At 28.7% G+C, this 20,955-nt stretch overlaps 1 protein-coding gene across 1 annotated transcript; it reads right to left on the minus strand.

The window, feature by feature from the left end:
* Nucleotides 1–2,438: 2,438 nt before the first annotated feature.
* On the minus strand, nt 2,439–15,557 carry LOC113855600 (DAR GTPase 2, mitochondrial). Its single transcript, XM_027487231.1, has 9 exons — nt 15,468–15,557; nt 13,418–13,762; nt 13,230–13,337; nt 10,005–10,082; nt 9,096–9,246; nt 8,874–8,944; nt 7,755–7,851; nt 3,543–3,748; nt 2,439–2,687 (listed from the first exon to the last, which is right to left on the minus strand). The coding sequence occupies exons 2-9, from the start codon at nt 13,586–13,588 to the stop codon at nt 2,439–2,441; spliced, it is 1,131 nt and encodes a 376-aa protein (XP_027343032.1). The 5' UTR covers nt 13,589–13,762; nt 15,468–15,557.
* Nucleotides 15,558–20,955: the final 5,398 nt, after the last annotated feature.

Here is a 20,955-nt window from a genome sequence, read left to right on the forward strand (position 1 = left end):
TATAGACTTATCCTGATAATTCCTAATAAAAATAATATTATAATAGATTTTATTTAATTTTATAATAAAATACAATTATGAGTCAAAAAATGTTAGAAACTTCAATTTCATAAAAAAATTATTTATTTCGATAATAGTAATTGGTGAACAGGAAAAATATTAAAAATTTTATTTAATATAATATTAGAATTTATGGATAAAACTATTAAATAAAATTATATATTCATGTTAATCATGCTTATTAAATTTTAAATAAATAAAATGTTTATAGATATATAATTTTAGAATAAATTCACAGAATAGTCTCTTAAATAGTAATGATCATAAATATTAGTTTTTTATTTATTTAAATTACTCTGACAGTCTCTTAAATAATAATGATTATACATATTAAGTTTTTTTATTTATTTAAGCTACTCTGATAGTTATTCGCATTATAAATTGTCAGACAATTATGTCTTTCACGTTATTACATGTAGATGCTAAAATGTTCGAACTGATTTTGCTTATTGTCGTTGCACCCACCATCTTCGATATTCCCAACACCCTCCATCACCTCCTACTCCCCCTCCTTTGTTAGTTCCATTTCCTATACCACCATCCTGTCCTGAAATCTCCACCGCCTTCTCCTCACTCTCTTTCACTGAATCACGACGTTGGATCTATTGTTGTAGCTCTCTCTTTTCTTTAATGGTGATTCATTGATTCACACCTAAGGAAGGAGATCCACTTTGGTTCATGGCTAGTTATGTGTGTTCCATTCATAGTGACTTTGGGAGTTGATTTATAGTGTCATGGTTTTGAAGAGAGGGATAAAGAAAGAGATGGTGGGGGACTTTGGGGGTGTCAACCAACATGTGGCTCAAGGAAAGGGGAAGAGAGAGAAAGGGGTGGTAGGGGCTTTGGGACGTCATAGTTCAGACCATAGTGAACTGTATGCATGGATATGAGGAGAGGAGAAGAAAGAAAGAGCAGAGATGTGAAACAATATCAAGAAAAGGGAGAGGTATGGGCTTTGGGACTATGGACCATAATAAGCTCTATGAATCTGAAGAGGGGAGAAGAAAGAGAGAGCACAAGAAACAACAATATTATTCTTTAACATAAAATTTAACTGTAATAAGTGACTCATAGAATAATTTAACAACAATATTATTTTAGTATCTATATCTCATTTAATGATAAAAATTAATATTTTCAATTATTAATTAACGTAAAACTTAACTATGACAATTTACTATATATGAGTGACTAATAAAATAATTTAAATTAAAAAATTAATATGCATAATTATTTACAATTTGAATAAATAATTTAAGTTTATTAATTATATAATCAATACTTATTTATATTTTTTAAAAATATATTAGCTATTAAAATAATTTAACAAAATAAAGAAACATTAAGTGAAATGAATGATTTTTAACAGAGTTATACATAAAGTAACTTAATTTTCATTCGTGTATATATATATATATATATATAAATCTAAAAATTCTTACACCCAATCTAAGTCTTCTATTTAACTTAAATCTAATAGCTAATAAAATAATAAATTTTAATCCGTTAGATTTAAGTTAAATGAAAGACTCAGATAAAATATAAGAATTTTTAGACTTACAGAAATTTAAGAAGATCTTGCTATATATATATATATATATATATATATATATATATTACCATAATATAAAAAAAATATAAAAAATATACACATAAATTTATTAATTAAATTTAAGTACTTTTAATCTTGTTTTTGAGATATTACTTTTAACTTCTTTTTAGTCTTTCAAAAATGTATATTATCAAATACTTTAACCATTTAAATATTTACAATAGCAATTCCTTCAAATATGGAAAGATATAAAATAATTTCTATTTTAATTTATAAATTAACAAAATAATCAATTTCACATCATTTGAGAGATTTATTTAATGTCATAATTATATAATACCTAAATTGATGTTAAATAAATTTGTAAATACTAAACAAATAACTTAGCATTTCTTTTGCATAATTTATTTATTAAAATAGAGTGTAATGTAAATAAAAAAAAATTAATATTGCTATCAAAACATTCTAAATTATTTGCAATATAACCACAAGAAATTACATAGTTAGAAAACCCATGTAGCTCACGAGAACTAGTAGACTCTAATTCAGATGCTTAGTTATTATAAGAATGGGATTCAAAGTTCTTTTTTCTTTTAAAATCAGATATGGTTATTTACCCTCAAAGCAAAAACAGACATGGTTAAAGCTTACAACTTGCGTTTAGCTTAATTTAATTTGAAAAAGTAATTTCTTATTTTTGCCAACTTCCTAATAAGAGTTTTTTTTTTTTTGAAAAAAAAAACGCAATTATTGCACCAAATTTAAGCATTACATACACAGTCTATTGGTTATATTTGCTTTTACACAATGTATTGGTCTGCAGTGATCAGTGAATATTCGAGGGAAGATGATCCAAAATATAATGTCCAAGACGGCCCGTACGGAAAAGATTAAGCAACTTCCCGGCAACCTTGTCTTGAGCATCTTCAAATTCAGTAGGAACGTGGAAAGCTTCCTGCAAGGCAGTAAACTGCGTTACAATAAGCGCTTCCATTTCATCTTCACATTTTATATTGCCTTCAAAAGATGAAATTGTTTCATAAAGTGTTCGTCGAACATCCTGCACTATGCAGTCCTGCAAAACAAATGTTCCTTAAAATGCATTTAATTTTTTAGAGCAAAGCCAAAGACACTGATCAGGAACGCAATTTATTGCGACCGTTCTTTCATCAATCATACAAACCACGGGAAATGAAGAAAATAAATGCACATCTTGGACTTCGTCACCCAACTTGAAATTTCAATGTCTAGAAGTGTTACTAACAATCCTCATGCTAATTGTTCGCTCAAGCCCCATTATTTTACTCTTTCAAAGTGAGAATGAGCAACCGTGTAATATATATATATATATATATATATATATAGGTATAGGAGAAGGATTTTCATGCAAGTCTAAAATCTCTTATACTGGATTTGAATTTTTCATTTAATTTATATCTAACGGTTAGTAAAGTAATAAATTATAATTCATTAAATGTAAGTTCAATGAAAAGTTTAGATTGAGTGTAAGAATTTTTAAACTTATACTTGTGTGAGAAGATCCTGTTCTATATATATATATATATACATATAAGCATGTTTACCATTAATTTGAATTGAAACCCTCGTATACTCAACCCACTTTCAATCACCGGTAGATACACCTTTCCTTTCCCACTTTAAAAATCGCACGTCAGAAGGGTTCAATCCAGAGTCCAGTAGGATGCAAGTTGAGATCAAAAGAAATGCAAGGAATTTTTTAAAAAAATTTGACTCCTTTATCAGTTTACAAAAGTTTACACACATATCCATCTTTAGACCATTTGTTTATGTTCAATTCTTTGATTGTCCTTAATTCTTTTGCTGGCTGTGTATTTTTATCAGAATACAACTATTTTTGAATCATACCATTGGAACATTATATGAACATTAAGATATAGACAATAATTACCTGTGTGTGATCTGCAGGGATTTGGTTCTTCTGCTTCATGTGCAACTCAGAGTTAGTCAAACATTCTGTTGCACGGTTAGGGAAAAATCTTTCATTATCCTTTGTAGATAATTTTTCCCATTTCTTGTATTGCTCACTGGAGTTGTGAATAGCTAGAAAATATTGCGCAATTTCTTGTCTTCCGACAAAACAATCCCCAATTGCTCCTGCATAAGGATTAAAAGGGTCTGAATTCTGAAATGCATGAATAAAAATAAGAGGTTATCGGAAATTTTGAGCTACAAAAGCTAAGCTAAACTAGAAATCATTTGTTTTTGTTCTTTGATTCACTTGGAAGTAACAGTGTGCTTGTTTGCAAAGGAGGAAAATATAAAATGAAAATTATGCAGAATAAAATGTAGAACCATGTGGAACCATTCAAAGTAGAGAAAGCGCATTATGCATAAAAGGAAGAAAATCTCTAGGTATGAGCATATTTGCGTAGTCTGGTGCAATATACTAAGGCAATGTGAAGAATATTTCATATTATCAGTATTATATCTTAATAAATGTTGAGGATCTTAGAGATTATCTCTTAGGACTACTTCTCTGATTTCCATATTTTGTTATTTAATTACTTATTTAGTTAGGATTATTAGTATAAACCAAGATTAGTACCTTATGCCTTATCATTTGTGTAATATACTGATATCAATTTAAGAATATTTAGACCCAGTTTGGGTAAACTTCTAAAAAATTCCTTACATAAGTTGTTTTTATATCTTGAAAGAGAAACTAGCTACTCAGTTTGAAATGAAGGATCTATAAAGAGTGAAGTACTATCTGCGAATTGAGGTGACCAACTCAAAACAAAAAATTCTCTCTTAAGGAAAATATGTTATAGATCTTCTTAAGAAACTAGAAAACTGGGATACAAAGCTGCTGCAATACCTATGGAACATACCCATCAAATAGGAGATGAGGAGAGATCTACCGTAAATAAAGTCTAATACCAAAGACTAGTGGGAAAGCTAATCTATCTATCTCATACTAAACCTGATATTGCATAGGTTGTTAACATTGTCAACCAATTCATGCATGATTCACGTCAAAGACATTCACTAGTCCTATGAAACTCTTGTGATAACAAGTCTATCATCGACATAGTGCATAATCCTGTCCAACATGACAAGACAAAACATATAAAGATTGATCAACATTTCATTAAAGAGAGACTGAATAATGGTCTCATAGCTACCACTTATGTCCCTTCTAGAGATTAAGTAGCAAATAAGTTCACTTAGGGATTGGCAGCTGAGCAGTTCAAGATCTTTCATGCAATCTAAGAATGATAGATATCTATTCACCAAATTGAGCAAGAATGTGGAGAATATCTCAGATATTATGTTTTACTGTAATTATTTATTTTTGTTATCTCTATGATTAATAGATGATTTTATTCTCTAATATAAATATTAGGATTAGATTCCTATATAATAAGTAAATTATAATGTATAATGATGAAACAAAATTCAAAATTCAAGTGAACTTATTGTCTCAAATAGTTGCTGAGGGCATAGTTTGGTAGATTTAGCTTAGCAGTTCAAAAGTTTGGTATGACTCCTTGTGAACTAATTACTTAATTTTTTATGGTCCTTCAATCTCAGGTTGTATGTACTTGATTGTGTACATCAACAACATTGTTATTATAAGAAATGATCACCATGACATTGAACGATTAAAGCAACACCTTTATTACCACTTCCAAATAAAAGATATTGATAAACTTACATACTTCTTAGGAATTAAAGTGACACAATCCAAAAATAATATTATAATTTTCTAAAAGAAGTATGCAATGGATATCCTAAAAGAAACAAGATTGATGAGGGTCAAACCCATTAATACTCCTATGTACCCTAATACCAAACTTTTGCCAAGTCAAGAGAAGACACTTTTAAATCTAAAGTATAGAAGACTTATTAGAAAATTAAACTATATAATTGATACTTGTCCAAACACCTCCTTGGCAGTCTGTGGTGATTCAATTCCTTAACTTGCCTTATAACAAACATTGGGATGCAGTAATCTGTATCTCATTAAAGGAGCTCCAAAAAAAGGTCATTTGTATGAAGACGAGGAAATACTTGGGTTATGGGGTATTGATGAAGTCCCAATTAGGCTATAATATGATATGAATTTAGCTTCTTTTAAAGGTTATTAACCTTAATTTACATGTTTTCTTAGCCAAATATGTCAATTATTAAACATTCATAATTTTAAGTTAAATTTATGAATAATTGAAGTTATTTACCCTAATTTATGGTAGAATTAAATTAATTTATGTATTTTTATTGTCTAAAGAATCATTTGACAAGAAACTAAAGCTTGAAGAAGTCAAAAGGAGAAACAACTAGAAGCTAGGAACCAAGATCTAGGCATAAAAACGCCTAGAATGGGCATACAACACTTAGAAGCAGGAAAAATTCACGTTGTCATTGACCTGTGGGCGTCAAAATGCCCACCTACTTTTGACGTTCAAACACTTTGACCACGGGTGCATGTCAAAACACTTAGGGTGGACATTTTGATGCCCAAAACTTGCAGAAATTGCTATTATTCTACTTCCAAGCATAAAAATGCCAACGTTAACATTTTAACACTTAACATGACTCCAAAATCTACAAGTAAATGTTATGGGGGCTGATTTTCAAATTTAGTTTGTTTTTTGTTAGTTTTTGTTAGAGCATTTTATATTTTTCATATTCTATCCCTTTTCTTTCCTAGGAATTTGGAGGACTTTTTTGTGTCCTATATTAGATCTCTTAGGAGTTTTTTTTTTTTATTCTTATTGTTTCTGTGTTTATCATTGTAAATATGTGGAACTAACTTTCTTATATCAAGATAGGATGAATTTCTATTTAATTCTCCTGTATTATAAATGTTATTTCATTCTTATTTACCTAATTCTCTTGCAATTGAAAGAGTTTCTCTGTTCTGAATACAATTTTTAGTTTGGCCAACTAAAAATTGATTTTAAACTTAATTTCACAATTAAAAAATTGGTTGTTGAGTTGGATCTTAATAATTCATCACAATTGTTGAGATGTTAAGGAATTCACTCAATGATTGTGAGGCTTTTCTAAATACTTGGACGTTAATGCATGTGTTAATTAGATTCGCCTAAGGAGTTAGAGAGTTTTGGTTAATAAAGGAATTTTTATTTAAGGAATTAAATAAGATAACTTTCAGTACAATGAGACAATTAAAAGGGATTCTAATCTTAATCTCTATTGTTCATTATATTTTCTTTGTTGTTTGTCTTTGGGTGCAATTACACAAACACACAAACAGTTTGTCTTTATTTTCTGATTTTTAGTCTACAAAACATGTCACATTGCTATTATAAATGCCCAAATAGTAGTTCAATGAAGATACATGGGTAGTTGGCAAAAATCCTCATAGGAACAAGACTGATTATACTTGATTAAATGATTGGTGCTCTCGTCAAGTTTGTTTGTTCAAGCTAGCAAAACAATACAGTAGGTATTCATATGCATATCAGGCAAGATCACCTAGTGATAAGCGGTCTACATTTGGTTATTACATCCTTATTAGTGGTAATTTAATTTCCTGAAAGGTCTAGTGCATAAGTAGAGTATCAAGCTATGCTTTTAGTCACTTGTGAACTTATTTGCCTTAAACAATTGTTCAAAGAATTGAGATTTGGAGAGATTACATAGATGACAGTAATCTATGATGATCAAATAGCATTGCATATTGCTTCAAATCCAATTTTTTATAAGAGGATTAAATATATTGAGATAGATTGTCACTTCATTAAAGAAAAAATCTTACATAGAAACATTGCCAGTAACTTTGTGAATTCTAATGATCAATTGACAAATGTTTAAACCAATTTACTAAGAGATCCTCAAATTAGTTATATATGTGACAAGTTTGGTGCATATGATTTACATGCTCCAATTTGAAGAAGAGTGTTGGAAATATGTAATTATAGTAATATTATAAATACGGAAGTTGATATCTTTGTAATAATAATAATTAATTAACTATTTATTTCAATACTTAATTCGTGTATCAATTATTTTTATTATATATACAATCACTACTGTGTAGTTCAAACACATAGATTCATTCTATGTCTCATTCCTCTTTGTTCTCGACTGAAACAAAGCAAACTCTGCAAAGAAGAAAACTAATTGAACATACCTGTTAAAATTAATTTAGATAAGACATCAACATCGGGAACCTTGGGAGATAAAACAGCGGGAGTGTCTAACACGTAAATATTGGGATGGCTACCAATCTGAATGGAAAGCAAAGTTTCAAAAGTGAGAGGCACAAAAGATGTACTAATACAAGATTATGTGGACAGGAAGTATAAGGAAGTGATGGAGATCTTAGTGGAATTGATAGGCCAACAAAAAGTACCCAATAGGAATCAAGCTTACCTAAACATTTATCCCATTCAAAAACAGTTTTCCAGGATTAAATGAAATAACAGCCATGCCATAAAGTTTTGTCCTTTACTTTTGAAGTATGTTCTTAAAAGCATATAGCAGATGGCTACGTTGGAATACCTAGGAGATGTTTAGTATGCTGACTACTAACTTATATTCCTAATTCTTTTGTATACGCAATAATCGCATGCGTGTATTCAATGAATTACAATTGGAAACCATGGCATATATTTCGAAACATAATTGATAAATGGGTAAAGTTGGCAATCTACAAAAAAATATCTCGGTTCTTACCTAGGAGACTGAAATTCCCACATGTTTTGGATGGCATCATTAACATGCGTAACAATAGTTTCTGAGTTTGACATACAAAGTTTTTAGTGAGCTTTGCTCAATTGATAACTTTTAGTATATGTATTCTAGATCTTATTTTTGGTGGTTTCTTTAAGTGGATACTTTATTCCCTGCTCGTTTACTTCTTTCCATCTATTCTCTAGTGAAATTTCTTCCCTTAATTTAAAAAAAAATCATACCAGCTAACCAAGCATGAGCATCTTGCACAAGCATTCAAGATACCCAGGAATGTAAGATGCCTAAATGAGCATGTCTGGGCACAAAACACCTTTCAAAAGTTAAAAATTATCAATGTCAAGTAGTTGTTCTGCTCAGTATGAGGATCAAACGTTTAATTATGTGAAATATATGAGATTGTTAAAAGAAAAAAAATGACAAAAGGTATATAGAATTGGATTTTTCAAACTCTTTTATAAGGTGCAACGGCAAACTTATAAAATTGATAAGGAAGCATTCAACTTTGGAGGTCCAAAAATATTTATAAAATAAAGGCAAAGAAAACAAAGGGCTTAACCTTATAACTTCGTATATCTTTAGTCTCCCCAGGCTCTGGACCCACAGTCGCATGCTTTAACTTTCCTTTCTCTATAAAATAAAAATGACAAAAGAAAATGAATTATAAGATAAAACTGAAAATTTTGTGAATATATACATATGCATTCACTTGTTTTTCTCAAAAGTTGAGCATGTCATTTAGTCTGTTGTTCTATTAGAATTGTAATAATAATTTAAATACCTGCAGCAGTGATTCTCCCCACTTGATGCAAGGCATTGGTAAGTGCCGACTTACCAACATTTGGAATCCCAATTAACATTACTGTCGCAGTATAATTAGCATGATCAGTTCCCCTCAATTTTCTCACCTGGCGTTGTATTAGGCTTAGAAACTATCTAGAAGAAAAAATCGTTGTTAGTAAATTAGTTGAACATCTCTAAAATCAGTATCAATTATAAAATAATAATAATATTAATTAAAAAAAAAACAATATAATAGTACAGAAAATTTACTGTATTTGTCATACTCCATGGAGAACCTTTTGCTTTTCTAGAACGTGAAGAGAACATTTCTTTTATATATTAATATTTTAATCCACACAATTACTTTGCAACTAGGAGATCCAATACATGGAATCTCACGAACTCAAATCATCCCAACCCTTGGATGTTATTTCCACTAAAATATGCATAGACTAGAGAAACAAACCAAAAGAAAACAGAATTACTACAAGGAATGGGGAAGAAAAAGGAAAAAGATAAGAAAAGCCAAGGGGAATGGCAGCAATATAGTGCAAACTATTTTCAGAATCTCTAACCGTTCATGCTTTAGTTTGTGGTTAAAATGTTTTATACTAGTGCAAAAACAATTCCACTACTGTTCATGTGTGTTACAGACAACCATGAATGCATATTACCACACATATAAAGATTCCTTAGAAGGAATATCAAATGCAAGTTCTTAATTATAATTTAAATCAATTTAAATGTGAATTGTACACAACGGTAAGATTCAAAAGTAGAAACTTGGTTCCACGTATTTAACAATTTATAGACTAACCAAAAAGGCCAAACCCAGTGTATTTACAGTAAAACCATTCATTCCTGAGGCTCTTTGGAAGAATGCACAAAAAAGGAATGTAGTATTTACCTGTTTGATACTTTCCTTGTTATGAGCATTGACCCCACAAGATATGTAGTTCCTTTCCCTAAAATATTCCATCCATGCCTACTCACAGAATGAGTTGTAAACAACATTTATTAAATAAAACAAAATTCATTAATTAATAAATCTACAAGGACTACAAATTGACTCTTAAGCAAAGGTGGTTAATTGATTGACTTTGGTTAAACTCCAATAGTTAATTGGTTAAATTAATTTGTTACTATTTTGATTAGGATGTTAGCCTGCTTGGCATTACTGTTACTCTAGTCGGCTTAGTCCCTTTGACATCAAGAGCTTAAGTGTGGAAACTCCTTGTGCACAACTTTTCTCATTATATTTCAATATCTTCTCTTGTTATTTTCTCTCAAATTAGATCATAATTTAAGTATCTTCGCTCCATCTTATAAGGTGGAGAAATAGAGGCATAAAGCATAGAATCTAAGAAAATTTTAACATAAAAATATAAGATCTGCAATGTTTATATGAAATTGAATGCTGGGAGTAAAACATCAACAACATAATAAATTCAAATGAAGCAGAGATGATATGCTGTGTTGGATGATTTAACATACTAGACAAAATAAGAGCATAAATGAATGCACTGGAGAGAAAGTTGGAACAGCACTTGCTATACAAAAGACTATACAAGCTCATCTTAAATGGTTTGCACATATGTAGAGAACTGATAGAACCAAATGTTAAACTGAATACGAAAGAATGTTTCTTTATTGCTGAACCTAATTCCCAATGCTACACCAATGTAGTACAGATTAGGAATAGGAAGAATTTTTACAAGATTCCAATAACCTGAGGTAATTCGAGAAATCTCCCTCTCCAGACCAGTCTATTCTATTCTAACTGAAAAACTGAAAACTCCAAACTATTTTGTGCCAGCTGTCCACCATTAACACACTTGATTATTTACTCTTTTATTTCCTGACTAGTCTTCTTTCTCCTACTATATACGTGTTTGAATCTATCAAGAACACATCTAGAAGTCCAACCTCCACCATCATCCTCACCCCCACTCCCTCCCCATCCCCCCACCTCCAACACTCCCACCCCCTTCCCTCAACCTCTACCCCCACTTTCACCCCGACTCCCACCCCTAACCCCCACTCTCTCCCTTTTTCTTTCCCCTTCCCCACTACCCCACCCTCAACCCCTCCCCCCCCTTAGGCAGAATGTTGTCAGTTTGCAAAGTGAACGAAACATTCAAACCCAAAAGCTTTTATTTTTTTTAAATCACTTTGCATTGTATTGATAGGATGTTGAATGGAAGGTATGTCATCCCAAAATTCCCTTGTTTTCTCATACTCTTTTCTTTCCCTTTTTCTCAACATTTGAGGCTCTTTGGTCTTTCACAATGCTGATTTCTCCCAAATTTTGATAATGTAGATGACGTGTCGTTGCTTCCTTCAATTGCATGGTACCCACGATCCCTTCCCCACCCATTTTTGAATTTGACAAGGTTTTGGGAGCCATTGTCAAAATGGGACACTTTTCCACTACTATTTCACTCTTTACGCAACTTCACTTTAGAGGAATCACCCCTTCCGTTGCTATCTTAAGCATCTTGATCAATTATTATTGCCACAAGGGTCATGTTCTTTTGCCTTTTCTCTGTTGGGAACTAATCTCAAGATGGGTTATCAACCCAATATGGTAACTTTCAATACTCTCATTAATGGTATATGTATCAATGGTATGATCTCTAAAGAAAGGGGAGAAGAAAGGAAAAAAAAGTTAAAGGAGGGGTTTTTTTACAAATATTTAAAATATATTTAGGGATTTTTCTACAAATATTTATTTTAAATAATAAAATATTATAAAATAAATGATGTGGCATGTTACATAGTACTGTTAAACTGACTTTCTATTTGTCAACTCAACACTTAATAAAAGCAAATTGACGGTAGGGACTAAATCTTAACAAAAAATTTTATAAGAACTTATCATAAAATATATTAATTTTATAGAGACCAAAAATATAATTAAACCTATAAAAATTAATATTTTTATTTTTCATAAATTTTTTTTAAAAATTTCAATTTAAAAACTAATATATTTAAAATTAATATTTTTTATAATGTTTTAAAAAAATTCTCAATTTAAAAACTAACATATTTTGTAAAAAAAAAAAAATAGAATCCTAATCGTGAAAGAGCATGAGAGTGAAAGAGAGAAAAATCCCCTAAAATGGGGGAACTCAAAAAATCAACATTAGGAAAGTTTAGAAAAAATCCTTAACCCTCCTCAAAATTAATTAACTCCCAAACAAGGGTTAAACTCCACTAACCCCTTCCTTTCCTTCTTAAACATAACTCCCAAACATAGCTTAAAGTTCCAGCCTAACCTGATCTTGAAATCAAGGTTTGAGCTAACCTAGTTACATGATATCTGCCATTATTTAAGGTCTAACCTGACTTTTTTAAGAGCTCAACCTAATCTATAAGCCAATTTAAAATAAGGCCTTTTAAATATATAAAAAAATACATCTAAATAGGCTACTAGGCCTGAAGTTATATGTAAATCAGCAAACTTAAACTAATATATAAGATGATATATAATCTCAAAAGATAATATTAATAATAATATTGTTTATTTAAATAGGCCAGCCCTTTTCAAATAACCTGATGCGTAACCTTTTTATTTAATAGGGTTTTAAAAGGCCATGACCAGACCCATATGGCCTCAATGAGCAGTCTGGCCTATTTCTACCCCTGAATGGAGGGTTACCAAATCAGTAGAGGCAAACGGAGACCCAAAAAGGAAAAAAGTTCATGTAAAATCATTTCGATGGAATATTATGACATCATTTAATCCATATATTGATTTCAGGTAGTAAGAAAAGGCTTCATTATTGCCATTGAATTTGTCATTCAATTAAAAAAAAAGCATTTTAATTTCTTTAATCAACACTCTGTTTTCTTAAATCAACAATGAAGCATCATTTAATATTTACAAATTACCATTAAGATAATATATTCTATTAACTAAACTAATTTTAAAAATTTTTAAATAAGTGTTTTAAACACTTATACTTTATTTTTATTTTTCTTTACATCACTAAAACAATTGTGTTAATTGAACCAATTCTTTGCTTAATTTAACCCGCATTGGGAAGACACTTGCTATTACATCAAAATTTCCAAAATCCTTTAACAAAATGCAAACATTATCATAAAAAAAAGCACAAAGAGGAGCTACCTGCAAAGCCGATGGACCAGCAAGATCCATTTTGTTCAGCACTATAATTTGCTTCAAAGAAGATATGGTGTAGTTTTGGATTAACTCACATTCAGAAGACAAAGGAATCTGAAATTGAAGAGAATAACAGGTATAAACATGTCAAAGAAACAAAAAAATATAAGCAATAGTGATTCAAAATGTGGTACCCTTGCGTCTCTGACATGGACAATAAGATCCACCATAGGAATCCTTTCTGCGATGGCACGAGAAACAGCAGCCATAAATGAATCATGCCATGGTGCTCGAATGTTTTTCTGCTTTCCGAGTTTTTCCTTTGCTGCGGTGCCAATTCGTCTACCGAAATGCATTGCTGCCATTGCAATTGAATGTAGAAATTAAGGCAGTTTTTGTGCAGCAAAAACTTTGTAATCAAACTCCGCAATTGCCAATCTGGAATCATTATTCGTGGCATTAGAACCTAGTCCATCATGATTGTGTCTTTGATTGTGAGAGGTGTTGCTGAAAATAACTTGCTTTTAGGCGTTCAAACACTAGAAAATTGAAAAATCACTTCAAAATATTAATTTCATTATTCTTCTAAATTGATCACACAGTCATAATCGATTATCATCAGTCAAACATTACAATTTAAATTCAAATATACCAACACAAATTAATAAATTCAAAAATGTAAACAATTAATTTCACTAATTTTCACACAAAACAAGATAAAATTCACATTGCAATGAGTTAGGGAACACTCTCACTTCGGTTGCCCTTTCTCGTTTTATTTGAGAAAAAATTTGAAAGGAACAAATTTAATGTTATAAATTCAAAATTTATGAATTAAATAAAAAATCAATTCTATTTATTTTATTATATATACATTAAAAGAGAAATTAACTATTAACAAATTAAAGTTTCTAAATGAGAAACCTCCAAACATTAATGAAATATTAATGATAGTGATGATACTATTTCAATTTGGGTTGGCTTGTTCACTAATATTAGTAAATTTTATTTTTTTGGTTAACTTCCAAAATTTACATTTTATTTTGTTAAGTAAATAGACAAATAATAAATATGATAGTAAAGAGTAGGACAAAACTGAAGCAAATATACTTAGAACCCGCTAAATCACACTTATTGGATTGATCCTTGGTGGTAGCTGCATTCTCGCCTCAATATAGATAATAACTTTATAATATAATTATAAGTTTTTTATAATAAAATGATAATATTTAAATTTACTCATAAGTTCTGAATAGGATAACATTTAACATGGACTTTACCAAAGTTCAAAACTTAAAATGCATATGAATTCCAATATCATTTTGGAGATATTTCACGTACCCCTATTCTAATTCAGCAACCTTCCTACCCTATCTTACCTATATTGGCTGCAATGGAAATTTGATAATCCTGTTTCATCTATCTAGAATAATTCTCGTCAAAATTTCAAAACTCCAAATAAAAAATTAGTAATAGTTGAATGCTCCACATGTGTCAAACCATGTTATTGACCCCAAATGATAATATCTATCGTAAAAACATATTGAGCTTGCTTTCTAGCATTAACTTGTTTCCTAGAATGATATAGAAGTTACTTAAATATACTCTCTAAATAAACCAGTTATTAATATCTAAAAACAATTAGAATTTTTAGCAATTAATTTCAGGTCCAGAAATACAATCTTATTAGTTTTACAATTATCAACATCAAGTTAATTTTACACATTCCCTTACTGCAGCAACATAGAACTCCTTTCTCTATAACTTCTATTCTGTTATGTAATACATTATTAAGCCTTAGCAGTGCAAGAGCTGACTTCATATACTCTAATACTTAATCATATGTTTAAGATAGTGATTTGGTCATACTTGCTCTGTGTAGCATTAACAGGACATGTAAGCTGCATTCCACTATAAGATTCATAACTAAGAGGACAATGAAAACAAACTTCCCTATCAAACAATCAATGCAGCAGAATTTACAATACAATAATCAACGCAAGGTCTTCTTAAAACTATGAAGCCAATGAATGATAAATTTCTTATGTGGGACAGCAACAAAAATTCCTGAATTTTCCTGATATACCTCTAAAAAGTCTTTTCCTTTTAACGGTTATCAAGCAAAACAAGATTCAATGTCTATCTGCATAATTGAAAACTCAAATGCAGATCAATAGCATCAAATATTATCAAATTCAAGTACCAATGATTAAGTCCAATAAGTAACCTAACCGAAGAACAAACCTTATGCAAGGACGTTTTTTGCAATCACCACCGCTCCAACGTTGAGTAGATAAGGATTCAGAGAAAGAAGAATAAGAATGCTCCCCACTTTCAGTAGAACAACCAATAGAAGAAAAGAGTCCAATGTTCCGTCTCTGTGTAGTCAATGAGGAAGAGAGAATTTCAGAAAGGAAGAAACCCCACTCGCCAAAGAGAGAAAGACAAAAAATAAAAATAAAAAAAGTTTTTGCCTCCCCCTTCCTTCGTCGTCAATCTTTGTTCAGAGAGCTCGTTAGTCCAAAACAAAAAACAAAACGAAGAGAGAAGGGAATTTGTTAAAATTCAGAAAATGTTTGATTTTCTTTTTTAAATTAGTTTTTATTTTTAAAAATAAAATATAAAATAAATATGAATTTATTATCTTAATCTATTATTTTAGAAGATTATTTATTTTTAAAAAAATTATGAAAATTTTTATTATTTTTAGGTGTATTTTATTTTAATTTTATTTTTTTTATTTGTAGTTTTTCATTTTCAAATTTCTTTAAAACCTTTATAAATTTTATTTATTACATATTTTCCTGCAAAAATATTATTTTTTATTTTAAATTAATTTTTTTTAAAACTACTTTATTACCCTAATTTAGTGTGATTTGATTTAATAGACTCGTTTTATCGACTTTAATTTTAATTAAAATTAGTAACTATACCTTTATTTATATGAGTTATTTATGAAAATAAAATAAAATATTATTTAATAAACAAAATATTATTTAATAAATAAAATTTTATATTAAAAATTGATATTACGGGTTCCTTTAACAAAATTAATAAAGATAATAGGTTAAAACTCAAAAATTTGCTAAAAGCTAAAATGTAAAAAAATCAAAATTAAATGTTAAAAAAGTAATTAGTTAATTAAATTAAAAGTATTTAATAAAATTAATTGTTGAATTAATTAATATATATATATAAATTGATAAATAGCAAATAATTAATTATTATATGAGAACGTAAATTTTTAATAATTATATATTTTTATATTTTTATTTACTTAAAATTAGGTTAATATTTTTTAATTTTATTCCTATTTATGAATATATTTATTAAATAAAATGAAATAATACGGTTGTAAATAATTTTATATTATTATTTGATAACTTTATATTATCAAAAATATAATTTTGATGATTTTTTCAATGCTTTTAAAAAAAATTAGACATATTGGTTTCTCAAAGGCAATAGGTGCCGAGGTATTTTTTTTATTTTTCTTATTCGTTACATTTTTAAAAAATAATTATTAAAATTTTATCAAACAAATTTCTATCTACTTAAAATTTCAAGTAACAGTTCTATACATATATATTTAAAAAAAGTACGTATTTCTTTTACAGTTTTGAATTTGTTAATAAAGATAAAGTATATCGAGTTTATGATAATGGAGAGACTATGAAAAAATATTTGGAATAAAAAAAAATCAGCTATGAACTAAAAAACTTAAATGCTATTGAAGTAGCATTTTTCAAAGCATTAAATAGCTACTAATTTTAACTATTTTATCAAGTAAAATCATTTTAATCAAATAAATTTTTAACTAATAAAACAAGTTTTCAGCTATCTAAAAATCTGACTAAGGGTATAATAAAGATCACAATAAAAGAATAGCAAAAAAAAAAAAAAAATCACAATAAAAGTTCAGTATATATAGTAAAGGTTCATAATTTATATTTTTTTCAATCTACTCTAGCTTTGTGTGTAAAATATGTAGTTTAAGTTCTATTTTTTTTAACATTTCATTGAGTCATATATTTATACTTTATTTCCTTTTAAAAATATTTATTGAGAGCTAATTTGAGAAAAAGTTGTTCTTAATATTATAAAATATGAAAATTTTTAATTATTTTATTGAAAAATCTTATTTCAAAGTAAGAAAAAAATATTTTTATCTTTCAATTTCTATTTCATATACACGTATATTAAAAATAATTTAAAAAATTAAAAAATAATAACTAACGTTGCAAAATTAATAAATAAAAAGTATTATTCTATAATTTTCTATACAAGAAAAAATGTCAATGAAGACATGAAAAATAAATAAAGAATAAAAAATATAAAATATAGTTAAACAAAGTCTTAATGTATGTTATGGACTTAAGAGCTATAGGCTACTATTTTTCTCTTTTGTTTTCAAACAATTTCATCCAAATTCAATTTCTAGATGTGATGAATGAATTTATCATAAGAGATTTTTTGCACATACAAAAACTTAAACTCAAAACTTTACTTAAACAATACTAAACAACTTGTCACTCAGATTAATCTTCAGTCTATATGCTATCATTTTGTTAATAATTAATTCAATTTTAAAAATTGTTAAATAGAAAATCTCTAAAAAAAATATTTATTCAGGTCATTTTTTGATATGAAAAAGCAACCAAATATACTAGTGACGATTTTTGACCAAATTTTTTAATTTTTTTAAATTTCATTAGGAATTTTTTATTTTAAAAAAATTGTCAGTAATAATTTTAATTTTATATATTTTTAGTATTTTTAAAACAAATCATCGGTGATAATTTTTAAAACTCAGTAACTTTTCATTGTTTTATTAGTACACCAAAAATTGTACATGACAATTTTTAAATTCTATATATATATATATTGTTGAAATGAACGGAAACTAAACAGTTTCTACTCAGACATGATCGCAGCAAGAAATAGTCAGATTGGTCTCTCTTTATATTGAATAGCTTTTCTTACTCAAAGATTGGATGTTTTTGTGGATTGAGTCTACCTGCAGCCCCTTCAGTGTATTTTTTCGGTTCAGTTATTACCTTCGTTGAATGATTGACTAAAATAAATTACCTTATTTAAATAATTAAAATATTATATTGTTTGTTTATTATTATTATCCTAAAAATATATTTAAGAGAAAAATATAAAAAATGAAATAAAATAATTGAGTTAGGTCCAGTTTAAATAAATTTTTTAATAAGCATTTAACATTAAGTAAAAAATAATAATTAAATTTCTCTCATAAACTAAAATTAACTTATTTTTTTTCCTTTTCTTAGAAGTTTTTATTTCAACTTCTCAAACTTTTGAGAAGAGAGGTTATTTTTAATTTATGAGATAAATTCTATTAAATTTTTTTATTATAATCTAAAAGCTTATACAAACTGGACTTCAATAGAAATAGATTTGAAAAAATATATATACAAAATGAAAATTTTATTATAAGTGCATCATTAATATTCAAACAAATATATTTAAAGCAAGTGTGGACGGAAGATCAAGTTTCATCATAGGACCAAGGTAGAATTTGGGCTTTTGAGAGGTAATCCTCATTTATAAATTCATGGCATATGAGAGAAGACCATACTTCATTACTCTTTGCATCATTTTTATAAACTACTCAGAGGGAAATAGAAATGAAGCTGTTCTGGATTCTTCTATGCTTTTGCCTTTTCCTTCTCCTCTTCCTCCAAACCACTGAGGCCAGGTATATTATTGTTTAACTACTGATTAATCATGCTAACTATCAGTTCATAATTTATTCTAACAAGAGCAGTAGAAACAAATGCTTTTGATGTGTTGACAGGCTTGGACGCTGGAGCGATGAGCCACAGGCCAACCCATCATCACCTACTGGTGGCACTGAAAATCATCCATGATCAATCAATCACATGCGGTCATTAAGAACCTTTAATTACCTGTTTAAGTATAAATTCAGAGGCCTTAATTAACTTTATTAACTGTGTCTATTGAGTTTGATGAAAAGGACTAATGTATTGTAATATTCAAGTTTATGTCTATGCTTTCTTTATTGCAGCAGTGAATCAGTACTTGTATTAAGCGTTTGCAGTCCCAAGTCGCAGTTCACAACACATAAAAGTTAGAATTTGAATAAAGCTTGAGTTTTCTGCAATATTTTATTACACTTGCCTCTTTTTCTCTCTATGTAAACTTCGGCTCTTCCTGCACCGTTTTTTATTAACGTTAAGATCCCATACAAAAGTTACAATTAGTAGAATTGAAGTCAACGTGATTTAGTAAATGCGAAACTAAAGTTAAGTTATCCTTCATAGTGTTATGAAGTAAGAGACTATGGAAGAACTTCTAAATTTATTTGCCTTCTTTCAATGAACGCTCTACAACATCAAGTTCTTGTTGCCCTACTGAGAAAGAAACATTTACACTCAAATTTTGAGTAAATAAATTATTTAGGCCATGGAAGATACACTTTACAAAAACCTGTGTATAATCAAAATAAAATGTATCAGAATCGATGTAATGAAAATAAACGCGTCTCGCAGTGGCGGAGCTAGAGGTAGATGATTTTAAGTAGGGTGGCTAAATAAATTAAATATTATTATTTTTTTAATGTGTATTTAAAGAGTATGTAATAAAAAATTAATAAATTATTAATTTTTATTAAAAAATATAATATTTGACATTATTAATGCATTAGATTAAGTATATTATATAATTTTTTAATAGAAACTTATTCAACTTTTATTGTGTGCTCTTTGACATAACGCGTTAACAAAATTGAAACACTACTCTTTTTTTTAATTTTTTATAAAAAATAAGTATTCGTATTTTTTAAATTAGAAGAAACAAATATTCATTGTATAAGTTATTAATTTGACTATTTTATGTTAGGGTTAAGAACAATCAGGTTTAGGTAGATTCAAGTTTAAAAACTTAGAACTGAAACAATTCAATCTCTTAACAATTTGAATTGCTTCCATCCAATAATAATGAAACACTATAAAAGATGACCACTACCAAAGACGATCACCATCAAAGACAACCACTGTGAAAAGTGTTTGGGACCCAAACATCAATGAAAGATGAAACATTGTTAGCAACACTGAAAATGAAGCACCATTAGAGATAATCACCATGAAAAGGGACACCGAACGGAAGCAACCAACAGTAGTGCAAGACATTTGGAGAAGACGGATGTGGGAAACTATTGGTGGAAGCTGAGCGGTGCAAGAAGAAAGTGAAGTGGATATTAGGGTATCTAACATTTTACTGATATCACACCGGTTGATCTATGCAAGCTCTCAAGTTGCATGTGTTCATGGAAAATTTTACTCTCACCAACAACACTGCCTAAAGTCTAAATGCCTCTTAATTCATTTACGTATTTATTATTTTGATGATGCTATCTTTATTCATCAATTACATGATTCTTCACAATTGTGTCATTAAGATTACCCTATCAGTTATCCTAGTCTTTGCAATGGTTTCTAAAGGATTTGTTCCTTAATTTTTCTATTTATAGAAATTGATTGTCGGCTTGAGATGCATAATATATATATATATATATTGCACTAATTAAATACCATTTAGCTCCCTGCCAAAATATGATTCCCAAATGCAATCAATTTTTTAATATCAAATTTTCAAAATTAATTTTATAAGCAATTGCTTCAAATTTAGTTTTACCAAAATTTAAAGCAAAACACGGTATCTCTCATAAAACCTATTACATTTT

The sequence above is a fragment of the Abrus precatorius genome, unplaced genomic scaffold, assembly GCF_003935025.1.
Source record: "Abrus precatorius isolate BTA unplaced genomic scaffold, Abrus_2018 Scaffold11, whole genome shotgun sequence".
NCBI lineage: Eukaryota > Viridiplantae > Streptophyta > Magnoliopsida > Fabales > Fabaceae > Abrus > Abrus precatorius.